Raw genomic sequence first — 15,048 nt, 5'->3', positions numbered from 1 at the left:
TGCTGCTGACAGGGTTTAGACTGCAGATTGTTGTTCATCATTACTACGATCTGCTTTTCTTACTTCCTAAATTGCTAATTATACTGTTTGTGAAAAATGTTGTATTAAAACCTCTAGGACACACATTGTATTTGTTGTGTGGCATCACTGTGACATAGCAGGAAGGAAAACTACTCTAGCTCTGTTTCCAGCTCCAGGGTGGTGATGGGTCAATGCTGAAGTGATGGGCTCATTATTTTTGACAGTACCTTGAATGGTATGACAACTGCAGAGCCGCCACTGATGCCAACGATTGGCAGAGCTGTCTGAGTGGAGAGGAAGTCCAGGATCTGTGCCACTTCTGCTACCTGGAGATGAAACAGACAGATTTAGTATTTGCCTAAAGAATGATTTTGTTTTTCCTGCACCAGTGATACAGCACAAATTCAATCAGTTTGAACAGTTAGATTAAATTCAGAAACTTACATGTTTGCCAAAGTGAAACAACCAGTCAAACCAATGGTTTTCCAATGCAACCATTCATGCCAAAGGTGAGACACTGTTAAACTAATCTAGGTAGTTAGGCCATCCAGTTATTTTAGCCGGCCCGGCTAAAATGATTGGTCGTGCTTTTTACAGCGCTACGGCTTCCACAGATGACATTTTTTTATGTATTTATTGTCAAAGCATTTAATATATTCATTGCTATCGGGATGTTAAGAGCATTCCATGGAATATAACAAAAAGTGTTTTCTGAAATAAGTTACATACCCTACCTTTAAGTAATTTAAAAGACAATTTTTTTTATTTTTTTACTGACAATACTTAGTAGGGGGACTGTTTAGGGTTCTAATAACTGTTACGATTTCATATCACTTCCTCCCTTTACAATCAAACCATACAAGCAACATCATTTACTTTGAGCAAACACGTACATTCTTGGAATCTTAATTAGTACTTATTTTTTAACTAGACAGCATGCCTTTTTAAATAAAAATGTTGTCTTGTGCAGCTTTAAGTAACTTGGCTGTGGGTGACTAAACAATGTGACACTGTATGGAATGTTATATCAGAAAAAAAACACAATTGCATAAATGCATTTTTACCTGAGTGTCGTCACCAACACCCACATCATCCTCAAACACGACTCCGTGCAGCTTCTCCGTTGCCATGGTATCGCAGAGGCGAGTCAGCAGGTCACGGGGGTTAGTGTCGTTGACCAGCACGGTCACTGGGCTGACCACCACGGGCATGTCCACAAAGTTCTCCCCGCTGAGACGACCTCTGACCTCATTCTGGTAGCTGGAGCCGCTGAACACCACCGCCACGTTGATTGACTGCTGGAGGAGGAGGGGCCGGGCCTGCAGGGGGGGTAGGGAGGAGATGAGGAGGAGGTAGAGGAGGAGGAGGAGGAAGAGAGGAGGCCAAGGAGAGGGAGGAGGCTGACCCCTGGGAATGGCCATGTTGGCAGCTTACTACCTGGAAAGGAGGGGTAGAATATGGGCGAGAGAGGATGAGAGAACAGAAGGAGAGAGCAAAAGTCAGACACACAAGCTACTTTACTTCATGATCTTTTTGACATGATTCACGATTATCCGTAAGTATCTGTCCCTTATTTGTACCTCCTGGCCTCCTCTCTGGCCCTTTTTGTATGACACTATTAGCCCTACAAACTGTGTGTGTCTGTGTGTGTTTGCGTGTGTGTGCATGCATTAGCGACAGTGTTTGCAAGTATGCATGCATGTAATCCCCCTTAATCCAGCCCCCAGTGTCATGACTGTAATCATCTCTCCATCTCTACACATTTTGGATTCAGCGCACACACACACACACACATACACACACACACACACACCCCCACACACACACACACACACACACACATGCACTCACACAAACCCAAACACGCAGGATGCCAAAACTGCCTCACAGGTCTCCACCCTCATCACTGGGATTACATTATATTAAATTACTTCAGCCTCACATCAAGTGGGCTGATGTCATCGTTCTGTCCGAAAATACTTTTTAAAAAACCTTAAATTCCTCCTCCTTCTAAACAGAAACCTGTAACAGTCATTTTCGTTTCCATTATGATGTATATTATAGTTTTGCCTTATAATTTAGTGGGAATGCTGTTAACAGCATTCCAAGAAACTGTTATTCTACGGACGAAAAGTTTATTATTCCGCCGATTTATTTTGCCGTGCTTCTCCTCCCGCATTGAACATCGCAGAAACTCCGTTCAAACATCAAACCGTTCAGCTCGGTCGGGAATCGATGGCTATTACTTTTCTCATTCATAACTTTCATAATTCCAGAGATACATCCCATAATACATCACATTTTTAACCATTGAAGTCAATGGAGAAATTCTTTAACTTCAACAAATCTTCATGCGACTTCAACTGCTAACTGTTCATTCGTACTTTCACTCAGAAACCTCATTCTAACTTTAAAATGTTACACATTTCTGACATTATTCGTGTAAAACAACTTTTAAATCTGATTCTTACTTTTAGAGATATTAAACATTGTTCAGACCTTGTTTTAGAGGTTTTCTTCAGATTTTAACATTAACTAGAGTGCGTGATGTCACAGCTAGAGGGTAGAAAATCTTGAAATGTGCCTTAATATATATTTTTAAAACGGCCATAATTCCCAAACCCTACATTCCTGAGACATAAGTTATCATGACAAATCTAGGAAAACATCTCGTAGCTTGAAAAATGACAAATAATTAAGCAAAATAATTAAACAAAATGCCTCTTGAGGGCATGAAGTGACAACAACTTTCAACATTCCTCCATTAAACCCCATTGTAATTTCAGGCAGATATTTCCTCACGGTAGCAGCCGCACACCTTTAGGTAAACTGTCAAAAAGGCCACATTATTAACCCGAAAATACACAAAAATTACACTTCAGATACTCAACTTCCTTGACATGCTTCACGTTTTGAAATTTCACAGATATCTGTTACGGTTCTAACACAAAACGTTCACATGTAAGAGGTTTATCTCTCATTCAGAACAATGAAGCCTTTGATCTCTGGACGCCTCGTTAGCTCAAATATAAACACCTGTGTAATGGAACACGATGATGTCATCGCTACAACTGACATGCTCAGAGCAGCAGACTTCAGATAGCAGTATGCTAACAGTCCAGCCGTGAAGACATCTACGGGACAGTTTTGAGATTTCTTCAAATACCGTTGCCATGGCGACACAATGCTCGCCTTGAAAAACGGTTTTCTCATAACTTCAGTGAAAATACTCCAAACAGCCCAGAACTTCACAGGTTTGGTAACGATGCAGCCATCAACGCATCTAAGCGTAGTATGGGGTGTCATCAAATGCCGTTGCCATGGCGACAGACCACTCGCTATGAAACACGATGTGGCTGTAAGTCCCATCGACACGGTCCAATCGTCCCCCAATCTTCACTTGTATATCACCGGTCCATGCCTCAACAGCTCTACGCCAAATCTGAGATCTCACTATATGCCGTTTCCATGGAAACGCATCCCTCGCCATAAAACATGATGTCGCTATAACTCCTATGAAAATGTTCAAAAAGTGCTCAAACTTCACGTGTGCTAACAGTCCAGCCGTGAAGACATCTACGGGACAGTTTTGAGATTTCTTCAAATGCCGTTGCCATGGCAACACAATGCTCGCCTTGAAACAAGGTTTTCTCATAACTTCAGTGAAACTGCTCCAAACGCCCCAAAACTTCACAGGTTTGGTAACGATGCAGCCATCAACGCATCTAAGCGTATTATGGGGTGTCATCAAATGCCGTTGCCATGGCGACAGATCATTCGCCATCAAGTTAGTTCAGAAGTTTGCAGTTCAAATATTCTGCTGCTTTTCCAAGCCTTTTTACTGTCTTTTCTTCTCTCATCACACATTCAAGCCCCCAGTGTTCATGTATCATTTCAATCTCAAGTCATCACTTTCTTCTTACACATTACATTTCAGCATAGCAGTTTAGCGTCAGATTTTCAGCATAAAGCATTCCCACTAGCAATTTCTTCAGGAATTGCATTCTCTAGTTTGATTTGTTAATCTGAAGCTCCAAAGTATTAAAAAGATTATATAATGCTCATTTTTAAATGCACAAACCCCTATATTACACACTACAGGTAAGGGAAAACCTGAAAAAAGGATAATGGGTACCTTTAGCTTAAGTTATCAAATAAACAGAGGAGTTGTCAACATCCGTGTAAAGTGATGATATGTTTACTGAGATTCGTGAAATCAACAACATTCATAGCTGAAGGATGTCCCAAAAATGTTTTATGTTGCTGTCTCCTAAAATGGGTCACTGCCATAATCAACATCTGATATTTGGAGTGCGTTCAACACACATCTAACAGAACAAGAATCTTCAACATTTTCATCGAGCAAGCCACTTCAATCAAATGTGAGCAGTTTGAAGATCTCTCCTTGTAATGAAATACCGTTGAAGGTGTTATAAATGCAGGTGGTCTTTCTTTATAACAAATAAAGATCTCCACATATTTGGTGGGGGGTTTTATATTGAGGGTCGGTCTCATCTCTGGCCATCAGAGACCACCCTGATAATTAACAAGACCTCCCTGCTTTGATTCAAGGCTCCTTTCAAAACAACACTATAGGTCAAACGTGTCCCACCTCTCCTCACTGTTCATGCGCCTGGCATATCAATCATTCATCTTTAATAAGGCATTCTGCTCCTGGGCTTTAGGTACCTTAAGAAATACATATCTAATTTAGACCTTCAAAGGCAATGTAATCCTTTTATTAGACTCTTCTGGAATCAAACGTCAGTCAATAAAGAGTTATACCTGCAACAATTGACATGAAGCTGCCTTTATTAAGGATTACTTCATAAATCTGTGTCGCGTGGATGGTGTTTGGTTTCATTAAAAAATATATATATATATATTTGTAAAATTATGTTGTAAATGTTCCTCTAGTAAAACTGAATTACGTAATAAAGATATTTTGAGCATTGTCATCTGCATAAAGTGACACCTTTACCATTTGGCCATTTATATATAGAATCAAGTCAATATAGACATGGGTTTGTTTGAGGTCAGATATAAAACATATCATTTGGAAATATGATTTATGCAGAGCACCCCCAGGAGTTTATAATGATTTGATCTACGGCCAGGCTGTTTTCTTTCTCGTGTAAATCCTGGGTTCACTTTATTTGTATCCAATGAATTATTATGTCTCCATGTGAGCATAGAGCAGCCACTAACCCACCACCCACTTGTGCGAGGTGTAGATTATAAACAAACAACTCCCCACGCAGCACAATTCAAAAAGGAACAGATCCTAAGTGGCAGACATGAGACGGAAGATTATACTTTGAATATTTCTTAGAATAGAAGATGAAAAATTAGTATTGTAGATTCTCTGTGTACAGCTAAAGCAGAACAACAAGGTAACACGTATAATCCTCAAACCACTCTTTTATTTACCAACCGCTGTGCTGAATAAAGCTAATTTTACATGGGCAGAACAGAGAGGCTAATATTTAACACAGAGACAACCTGGGGGGTATACTACGAACTAGGATTTTCGCTTAGCCGGCTAACTTCAGGGACAACTTGGGGTTTCCGGTCCTACGAAGCTGGTTCTCTTTTTAGCAGGCTAGATCTCCATGGTAACTCATGTTGTGCGGCTAACCTGCCCCGGAGCAGGTTAGGTTGCAGGCTAAGAGCTCAACTCAGTGAAAGCACTGCCTGCTGACCAATCAGAGCTCAGTGTGCAGAGTTTAAAGCGATCAAGTCATATTACAGGAGAAAGGAAATACAGAAAAGCTGCCGTTGCAGGAAAGACGGCCGGCAGAAATCTCCGACTGTGTGAATGTGAACATTAATAGAATATCACCTCCCATCTTCAGAGCAATCTGACTATTATAACATTAGCGTTAAGAAAGCTTACTTAAATATCTGCCACAACATAAGGAACCGGATCAGAGTAACATTAAGTAGGCTACAGTCCGCGGCATATCACATCATGTATCATATATTTCGTTATCTGAGTCAGCTGAGCCGTATCTGGCCTCGCAACACTTACAGTGTCACATACTGTATGCAGAAGTATTATTTTAAGCAACACATTAAGTTGACGAAACACTCGAGACAAATGTAATTATAGTCAGATCCACTCGTGTCTTAGACGGGGCAGTGATATCATAAACCTGTTAATGTACGCATTCAAACACTTTTCTTTTACCAGCTGTATTCACCTTGCAGGTGCAACTATGTGGCTTTTATCCTGGATACAGTGTTTAAGTCATGGATGTTTAAAGTTTAACTTCTTCACATCTCTAATATTATAGTTTACTTTTCATTCAGGAAGTATGACGCTGCGCTGTCAGTATGCTTCTCCATGTTTGTGATTGTTCGAATGCTCCAAATACCACCCCTTTCATGTGAACGCGCACCTAACTAGATAGGGCACGGCTGGCTTGAGCGTTCCACTTGATAACCCGCGTCGTAGTACCGTTTAGCTAGAGCGCGTATGTTTTGGATTAGGCCAACCGGCTAACTCAAACATATCCAGGTTAGGTTGAACCAGCTTCGTAGTACATGCCTCTGATGTCCTTAGGTTAGTTGTTCAACATTGTTAAAGAGTGTGGATCAGAGGTGGAGGTAGATTTATAAAAAAAAAAGCCACACACTATACACTGAATGTGTGCTGTCTGGAGTTAGGCTGGGAGTCTTGGATATATTACCATATCAACATTTTACATCTGATTGTCTTCAATACAATGGTTCATGCATATTAAATATGTTACTGCTTTACTAAGGATATTTTTTAATCAAGTCAATGTGTAAATGATTGCTTATTTTTTAAACAATCTGAGGAAACGGAGAACAGTTTTTTTGTTTGTTATTAATAATTCACAATCCCTGCATTTCAAAATAGTTATACACAAATGAGTTTCAAGTGTGAGATTGAAAGTAGAATGAGATTCCCACAAACGATCTTAAAGCAGAAGTTATTGTTTTTTAAAGTAGGTAAATAAATTCAAACTTAACATTTAAACAAAAGGAGTGGGAAAGGGTAATTCTAGGGAGGATGATTGCAAACAACAGTCTGAGAACAGACTCACTTAATGGGCATATGATTGGAGAGAGGGTCAAGAGTTCATTAAACAGTGTAATCGCTGGGATGAGGCAGCATAATGGGGCTTCAGATTAGCTGTGTGTGTGTGTGTGTGAAAACAGCCTTCAAGGGTCAATCTCTCTCTGTCTGTGTGTGTGTGTGTGTGTGTGTGTGTGTGTGTGTGTGTGTGTGTGTGTGTGTGTGTGTGTGTGTGTGTGTGTGTTTTAGCTCCAGATTAGCAGCAACATGTGTGTAATGTGCAGCATTTAAAGCACAGTAAGGAATGATGTGACACAATGTGTTACAAGTGAATTTAAATTACACACTAACACGCAACAATCACCTGATTCACTTCTTATCTTTTTAACTGAATTTAAAATTAAATAAATGGAAATAAACAACTGACTGGCAGCAAACGACTGAAATTCAGAAAAAAAATGTCACGATTCTCATGTCATGTCACGTTTCTATGTCTAGGTTTGGGTGTTTTGCTGTTCTCCCTGTCATGTTTTCCTCCTGTGTTATTGTCTGGTCCTTTCCCTGTGTTTTTCCTCCTGTCGTTAGTTTCCCTGGTGTGTCTAGTTGTCTGATTGTGTTCACCTGTGGCCCTTGTGTTTCTCCTCCCCTGCCCGGCTGTTTCTCATCTTGTGATTACCCCTCCCTGTATATAGTCTTGTCTCTTCCTTGGTTGGTTCGTCTTTTGTTGGTGAAGGAGTTCACCGTGGAGTGTTTTGTTTGTCCATGTTATATATTAGCCCTTGAAATAAAGTGTTATCTGCGTTTGGGTCCTGCCTGCTTCACTCCTCGTATCATAACCAACCAACCGTGAAATGGGCCCGGAAGATCCGTTCGAGCTGGAATTATTGAATTTTTCCTTTTTTTTGGCTAACTGCTCGGATCGATGGAAGAGAGCGTCCGGAGTTCAGCAGCGAGAGGCTGTGTTGTCAGAGGCGCGCCAGATGGCTATGGAGAAACCAGGTTTGGTGAAATTCTTACCTGGCTGGATTTAGAATATCTTCTCGCTGTGTGATTCCCGGCCTGCTAGCCCCAGGCATGCTAGCTCCCTGTCTCCCAATTCCCAACCTGGCACCATACGCCTCGGTGGGTTCCATCTGGAGTCAACCCGTGCTTCTGCCCCAGTTCCTGCTCCTGTCCAGGAGTCGTTTTTTGGAACTCGTATGGCTTTTGGAGGTCCACTGAGCCTTCAGGCGGCTTCTAAGAGAAGGAGTCGCAAGGCCAGGCTAGCAGCCCGAGCCCCAAGAGCCATGATTCCGGTCCCAGTTCTGGCCCCAGCGGCCATGGTTCCAGCCCTGGTTTCGGCCCCAGCAGCCATGTTTCGGGCTCCAGTACAGGCCCCAGCAGCCATGGTTCCGGCTACAGAACCAGCCCACACAGCCATGGTTCCGGCCCCAGTCCTGGCCCCAGTAGCCATGGTCCCGACTCCAGTTTCGGCTACAGGACTGGCTCTCCAGCCGACGCCAGCTCCCCGAGCCCTGTCGGCGTACCGGCCAACTCCAGCACCTCGTCTCCTGCTGGCTCTCCAGCCGACGCCAGCTCCCCGTGTCCTGTCGGCGTACCGACCGACAAAAGTTCCTTCTCAAGTGCCGTTGGAGGTTCCGCTGGGGGTCCTGCCAACTCCATGTCCTGTCCCGTTGGGGGTCCCGCCGACTACTCTTCTGCCGGGGGTCCTGCCAATCCTATGGCCTGTGCCGTTGGAGGCCCCGCCGACTGCTCTCCTGCCGGGGGTCCTGCCGGCCCTGTGTCCTCTTCCGTGGGGGATCTTGCCGACACCTGTCCCACCGGCTCCGGATCCTGTCCGGTCAACAACGGCTCCTGCCCGGCCTCCGGAGCTGTCCGGTCTTCGCCCTCGAGCCCGGCCCCCTGAGTTCGCCCACTGTGGTCTTCGCCCCTCCTCGAACTCTGCCTGTCCCCCGGGCTGTCCGCCCAAGATCCCCTCCTCGAACTCTGCCTTGCCCCCGGGCCGTCCGCCCGAGACCCCCTCCTCGAACTCTGCCTTGCCCCCGGGCCGTCCACCCGAAACCCCCTCCTCGAACTCTGCCTTGCCCCCGGGCCGTCCGCCCGAGACCCCTTCCTGGTCCTCTGCCATGCCTTGGGCTGTCAGCAAAGGCCCGTCCTCCGGACCCCCTCCACCCACCCTGCTGGACATTGTTGGATTTATTTTGTTTGGTGTTTAGGGACGTCTAGAATCCGTCCCTTGAGGAGGGGGTTCTGTCACAATTCTCATGTCATGTCACGTTTCTATGTCTAGGTTTGGGTGTTTTGCTGTTCTCCCTGTCATGTTTTCCTCCTGGGTTATTGTCTGGTCCTTTTCCCTGTGTTTTTCCTCCTGTCGTTAGTTTCCCTGGTGTGTCTAGTTGTCTGATTTTGTTCACCTGTGGCCCTTGTGTTTGTCTTCCCCTGCCTGGCTGTTTCTCGTCTTGTGATTACCCCTCCCTGTATATAGTCTTGTCTCTTCCTGTGTTCAGTATCGGTTTGTCTTTTGTTTGTGACTGAGTTCACCGGTGAGTGTTCTGTTTGACCATGTTTGATATTAGCCCTTGAAATAAAGGAATTATCAGTGTGATCTGCGTTTGGGTCCTGCCTGCTTCACTCCGCGTATCAAAAAATGTCAAAGTCCATGTCATCAGAAATTGTGCAATCCTTAAATCCTCTTGTGGTTGTGCGTTTAACTTTCAAAAATATATTTGTGTTTGCGCATTGAGTGACACAGGTTTTTCTATTATTATAGAGATTTCCAGATGGAGTGCAGCCCTGCCATTCAGGATACACTCTCTCACTGGGACCCACGTCATACTGTACATACGTCAGCATAAAAATCACTACACACATACAAATTCCTCGTAGAATGTAATGGTTGTACATTTGGCAAGACAGGATGGGAAAATAGAACAACTTTAGATTACTGTTACACTGCCGGGAAATGAGTGAAAGAAAGTTGAACAAGAGAAATTGAAAATGTGTCATACAATAAGAGGAGTGCTGTTCATTGTCCAGCTGCAGCATCAATTCTCCAACAAATGAAATGCTAAAAACATACATCATACAATTGTTCTCTTTTTTTTTTCAGCAGTACAATTAATCTTCTAAGTCTCTTTGCCTCAACATTTATTTAAAATATTTCCTGTAAAAACTATCTTTCTTTCATTGGGCTGTTCACTTGCAGCTCAGGAAAAAAGTAGCAGGGCTGGACATTTTGTAGCAAACCGGCAGGCACTTAAATCCTACTTGGCAGGTGATTGGATTAACCATTTAACATTATATAAAGACACTTGAGAAGACCGAAAACAATACAAATGTTCATTGCCTTCAGCTGTTCTTTGCTCTTTTAACAAAGCAATAATTTTCATTTTTTATTAACTTTCAGCCTGAAAGGTAAGGATTACGTAAGAAATTGAATAGAATGCAAATTGTCTGTTAGCCAATTAAGATGTTGCAAGCTCTGGGGTCTAAATGAGAGAATAATAATATATTTCCTTTTAACTTCATAACGATGGGAAGATGATCTTTATAAACAAAACGAATAAACAGCAGCAAAACCTGTTACTCTGCATGTTTAGATGGTGCATTACTTCTACTAAAATACAACATACCTCCTTGGTAATACAGTATATACATTAGGTAGCATTTAACTTAGCTGGGACATGATGGAGTCCCCACAGGGTGAAGAGGAAATGAGCCGAGAGGATCTACTTGATAGAATAAGCATCCTCACCAGAGAATTATTAACATGTCTTCATTGAACCTTGATTTTTAAAAGCACCTTGGAAGCTGATTTGATTGCATTAATTAGGGAGCTTGAATTATTGGGCTGGTAATAATGTAGTAGATGGCCTGCCTCTCATCAACTTACTGCAGGCGGCATGACAGCCACATGAAACGTCAGGATTCTTTAGAGCCTCATTTATGCAGACCCGAGATCAGTCCAAGAATTCCCGGTGTGAAGACTAACTCTGCGGCAGTCATTTAAGTTTCTGGTTTGATTTTGAGAGTTCACTTTTTCTCTGCTCTGATGACTGGAAGCTATTTATTCAGTGGTGTTAGAAGAACTCTTACTGAAGTAGAAAGGTATAAGCATCGAATAGTACCAAAGTTAAAGTAGTTATTATTCTGAATTTTTGAATTATTGATGCATTAATGTCAACAAAATATTAGTGTTGCAGATGCTAAAGCTAGATTTAACTTGAATTACTCTATATGGTGCTGAGTAGCTGCTGATTTAAAGCTTATTTTAACAGATAAAAATACATTGTACTTATTTTGTTGTATATATGTTGTAGTATAAAACCAAAACTGCAAAACAGATCATTTATAAATTGTGAAATAAATTGTAGGGGAGGACTAAAGAACACAATCTGACTCCAGCAATACAGATTTAGGCATATCGAATATGGTCTTTAATACAGCTTCCAACTTAGAATGGCAGCACTGAGTACAGTGTTGCTGGTCAACACTCAATGAAAGATAAAATGTTACACCATCTTGGTTTTTGCACATATAGTATCACCTGCATTTTATCTCGACAGCTTGTTTTTTATACTCTTAACCAATGATTCCATGTTAGCAATGGATCAAATGGACTGCATGTACTGTATGTGAAGAAAGTAATTTTTAGTGACAATCTCAATTAATACCAACTCTACAGTTTCCCTCAGATCTATGGAGCCTTTGGAAAAGTATTGTTTGCTTCACACAGTCCTCTAATCAGCATCATCAAACACTCATATGTCATGCACATTATACGTACTATGTTAGTGTTAGCATTTAGCAGCTAAAGAGCAGGACAAAGGTATAGTGAATTTAATGGAGCATTCCCCTCAAGAGTTGGTTGAGACCAAAAATAAAGCTACTGTAAAAGGAGAGTTCATTGTGGACTTACATTCATCAGGCCTTTAGAAATAAAAAATAAAATCCATCACTATCTGCTAGATATTAAGATAAGGTTGTTGTTTTTGCAAACAATGTTGCCTTTGAGGATGATGTGTTACTACTTGATTCTGCTACTGCCCCCAAGTGGCCAAAAAAAACGTGCCTTTAACACAAAATGAAGTGAAAATTAAATGGCAACTCAGTCTTATTATTTAGCTACACCTTCCCATTGGTGAGTTTATTCCACTACATGTTCAACATTCTGCAATAAGCAAACCTTATAAGTAATGGATATGAGTAATGGCTGTGTGAAATGGGCGGGTTCCCTCAGAGGCTACATTTTTTTGTGCTCTTGTGGACATGTGGTTACAAAAAAAACGCCTAATGAACCAGTTTAGAACTTCAATACGAGTCAGTACACAGGGAAAAAAGACTTCAATCACACGTTGGATTAATGAGACTCCACTCAATGAAGCACTTCCATCGCTCTTCCCTAAAGTCATCATTAAAACAGTTACATTAACAGTTATGTGCCAGTAAACACACCGTAGAGACACTCTGTCAACGTCAACCAGCTCAACTGCTCCACCCTTCTTTTCCTCCTTTTATCTCTCCATCCCTGTCTCGCCTCCATATGGATGGATTGTGAAACACAAGGTGATTTGTGAGTGCAGCTTTAACAGGTAGCCTATATGCTCATGTACACACACAGTTGATAAATCTTCCACACACAAATTAAACTCACAATATGACTTAACCCAGAGCTTATAACGAATCCTATCACATAACATCTGCCACATACATTCATCATAATAAGGGGTTTAACTGCTAACTTTGCCACCCCATCTCTCTGTGGGTTCCCGCTCTCACACACAAAGACTTGACAGCTTTACAGGAAATCATTGCAGACCGGACGTATCAGCCGAGATGAGTGACTTTGACAGGACGGGAGCATTTCTAGATCGGCTTGGCCCCTCGTCAAATCAAACGTAAAGCAATGGAAATCCCAGTATGTTGACAGATTTACCAAAATATACATGAAGCGAAGATAGTATGGCTTTTCACATGGTGACATACATATTCCTGGTTGTATGTCGGCAGTTCCCACCCCTTTTTGGTTTGTCTCTCGTAATACAAATCCTTGTTTCTTCACCATATTAGTGTGTGCATGTGTTGGGAACAGCCCAATTGTCAGGTTGTTTAATTCAAACTGAGAAAAATACATTTAGTTTTATGTGAAAGAAATATGATTTTCTGCGATTTTACCATCCCCACATCTTGTGATCCCCTATATCCCCTATATCAAGGACCATGGGTCTACTGGTCTCTCTTGCAACATTATACATTTACAAATATTTCAGAAATCTGAAAAGTTTAAAGCTGCCAGTATTTTACAAGAATTAGACAAAGGTCAGATATCAATATAATTGTGTCCCATATAAATAGGATTTTTCTACCCCTTCTAATCATATTGAAACTGTTTAGATCCATCTGATGCCACATGGTAAATTATGATCAAAAGTTTTTCAAAAGCCTGAAGGAAAAATTATCTAATTAGACACAATAATTCATTTAAATTTAAAATAATTATATCTTTCACTTTTATTTTCCTGTCAATCAGCTTGTGACCCCTCAGGTGTATCTTGTGAGCCTTTCAGGGGGCCACATACACCCTGCTGGGACCCGCTGATCTATGTTAATGTGAACTATGGGGCTCAAAGAAACTGTGTTACATTATGCTGCAATATGTTATGTGCAAACTGGAAAAGAAAGTCACTAATGAAGAAAAATGAGAGCTGCTACATGCAGCTTATGGGACCAATCAATGAGCATTACCAGATAACTGATATGACAGTGAAACACTGATAGTGCAACATCTATAATCCATAAGTGATTTTGAAGGTATGAAAGGATTTTGCGCACACACACACAAACACACACACTTACACACACACTCTAAACAAGCAGCTTACCGCCAAAACTCAGAATGAAATATCCTATGTCCTCTTGTTATAGTAACAACTGGCTGTTCTGTTTCTGTCAGCAGCAGATGGGAGCTTTCTCTCGAGGAAACTCTTCACTTATGGAAACTGAAAGTATGACTGGACTCATACTGTGGGTCTATCCTTACATTCCCCCTGAGCTGCTTGTGCTAGTGTTTGTTTATTCTGTCTTCATATCTTATATATAAACAACCATTTCCTGACGATTGATCAGATAAAGTGACAGAATAAGTGTGTGATGCAGTGTGTGTGTGTGTGTGTGTGTGTGTGTGTGTATGTGTGTGTGTGTGTGTGTGTGTGTGTGTGTGTGTGTGTTTGTGTAACTTACCTGTGCTTTCTGCTGTCATCCAACTGCTCCATCGTTCCCCGGCTGGTTTCCTCCAAATGACTTTCTTTTTCTGTTCCACCTGTTTTTCACCTGCCTCTCTCAGCACCTGTAGGAGTACGCATTTAGACCAGGTCTCTGTGTGAGAGCGAGTGTGTGTGAGCTATCATTGACTGTGTGTGTTTGGCAGCTTTGGATGTCTGCACACCCCCCCTGGAGAACTTCACAACGTGACAGCAAGTGTTTTTCCCCCCCCAAAAAACTGTCTTTTCTAACTCCTCTCTTTCTTCACTCCTGCTTGCACTTCTTCCTCTGTTCCAGATTTACAACTGGTCATGAAGGTGAAGACAGGACATCAAAAATGGGGAAGGAAAAGTGAGGGAAGAGAAGGGTGTTGAAAGGTGCGGGAACAGCCAGTGTGTGTGTGCATATGTGCATAAACCCACAGTGTTTAGCTCTCTGTCTGTATCCCTCAGGCTCCCTGCTGCTCGGATGAGGAGAAGGGCTAAAGGGGGGTGTGGGGGGGTTGGAAGAATGATAAAATGCCTCTTGAGCGGAGGAGCACAAACACCGGTAACACTTCAGCAGCGGTGGCAGTGACGCTTCCCCGCTGTCTCCTCCTTTCTCCCCCTCTCCCCCTCCTCTGTCTCCCTTTCCCTCTCCTTACTCGGGGGTACAAGACACGACAGATCCATGGGAAGTTAGAAAAATCTCACATAGCGGTAAAAAAAAGGGTCCTGTGCACG

The 15,048-nt window shown here is 42.2% G+C and overlaps 1 protein-coding gene across 3 annotated transcripts in view; it reads right to left on the bottom strand.

Annotated features, from left to right (window-relative positions):
* LOC307024093 (glutamate receptor ionotropic, NMDA 2C-like) overlaps positions 1–15,048 on the bottom strand; it is a 65,650-nt gene extending 50,602 nt beyond the window's left edge. For all 3 annotated transcript variants that reach the window (XM_079657910.1, XM_079657911.1, XM_079657912.1), the window contains exons 1-3: positions 14,306–15,048; positions 1,086–1,458; positions 249–347 (exon numbers count right to left, since the gene is read on the bottom strand). In XM_079657910.1, the coding sequence (XP_079514036.1) occupies positions 249–347; positions 1,086–1,442 (456 nt within the window). In that variant the 5' untranslated portion in view covers positions 1,443–1,458; positions 14,306–15,048. The remainder of the gene's footprint in view (positions 1–248; positions 348–1,085; positions 1,459–14,305) is intronic.

This window comes from Notothenia rossii (assembly GCF_949606895.1).
Source record: "Notothenia rossii genome assembly, chromosome: 11".
In the NCBI taxonomy this organism is placed as follows: domain Eukaryota; kingdom Metazoa; phylum Chordata; class Actinopteri; order Perciformes; family Nototheniidae; genus Notothenia; species Notothenia rossii.
This window is presented reverse-complemented; position numbering and strand designations above follow the sequence as displayed.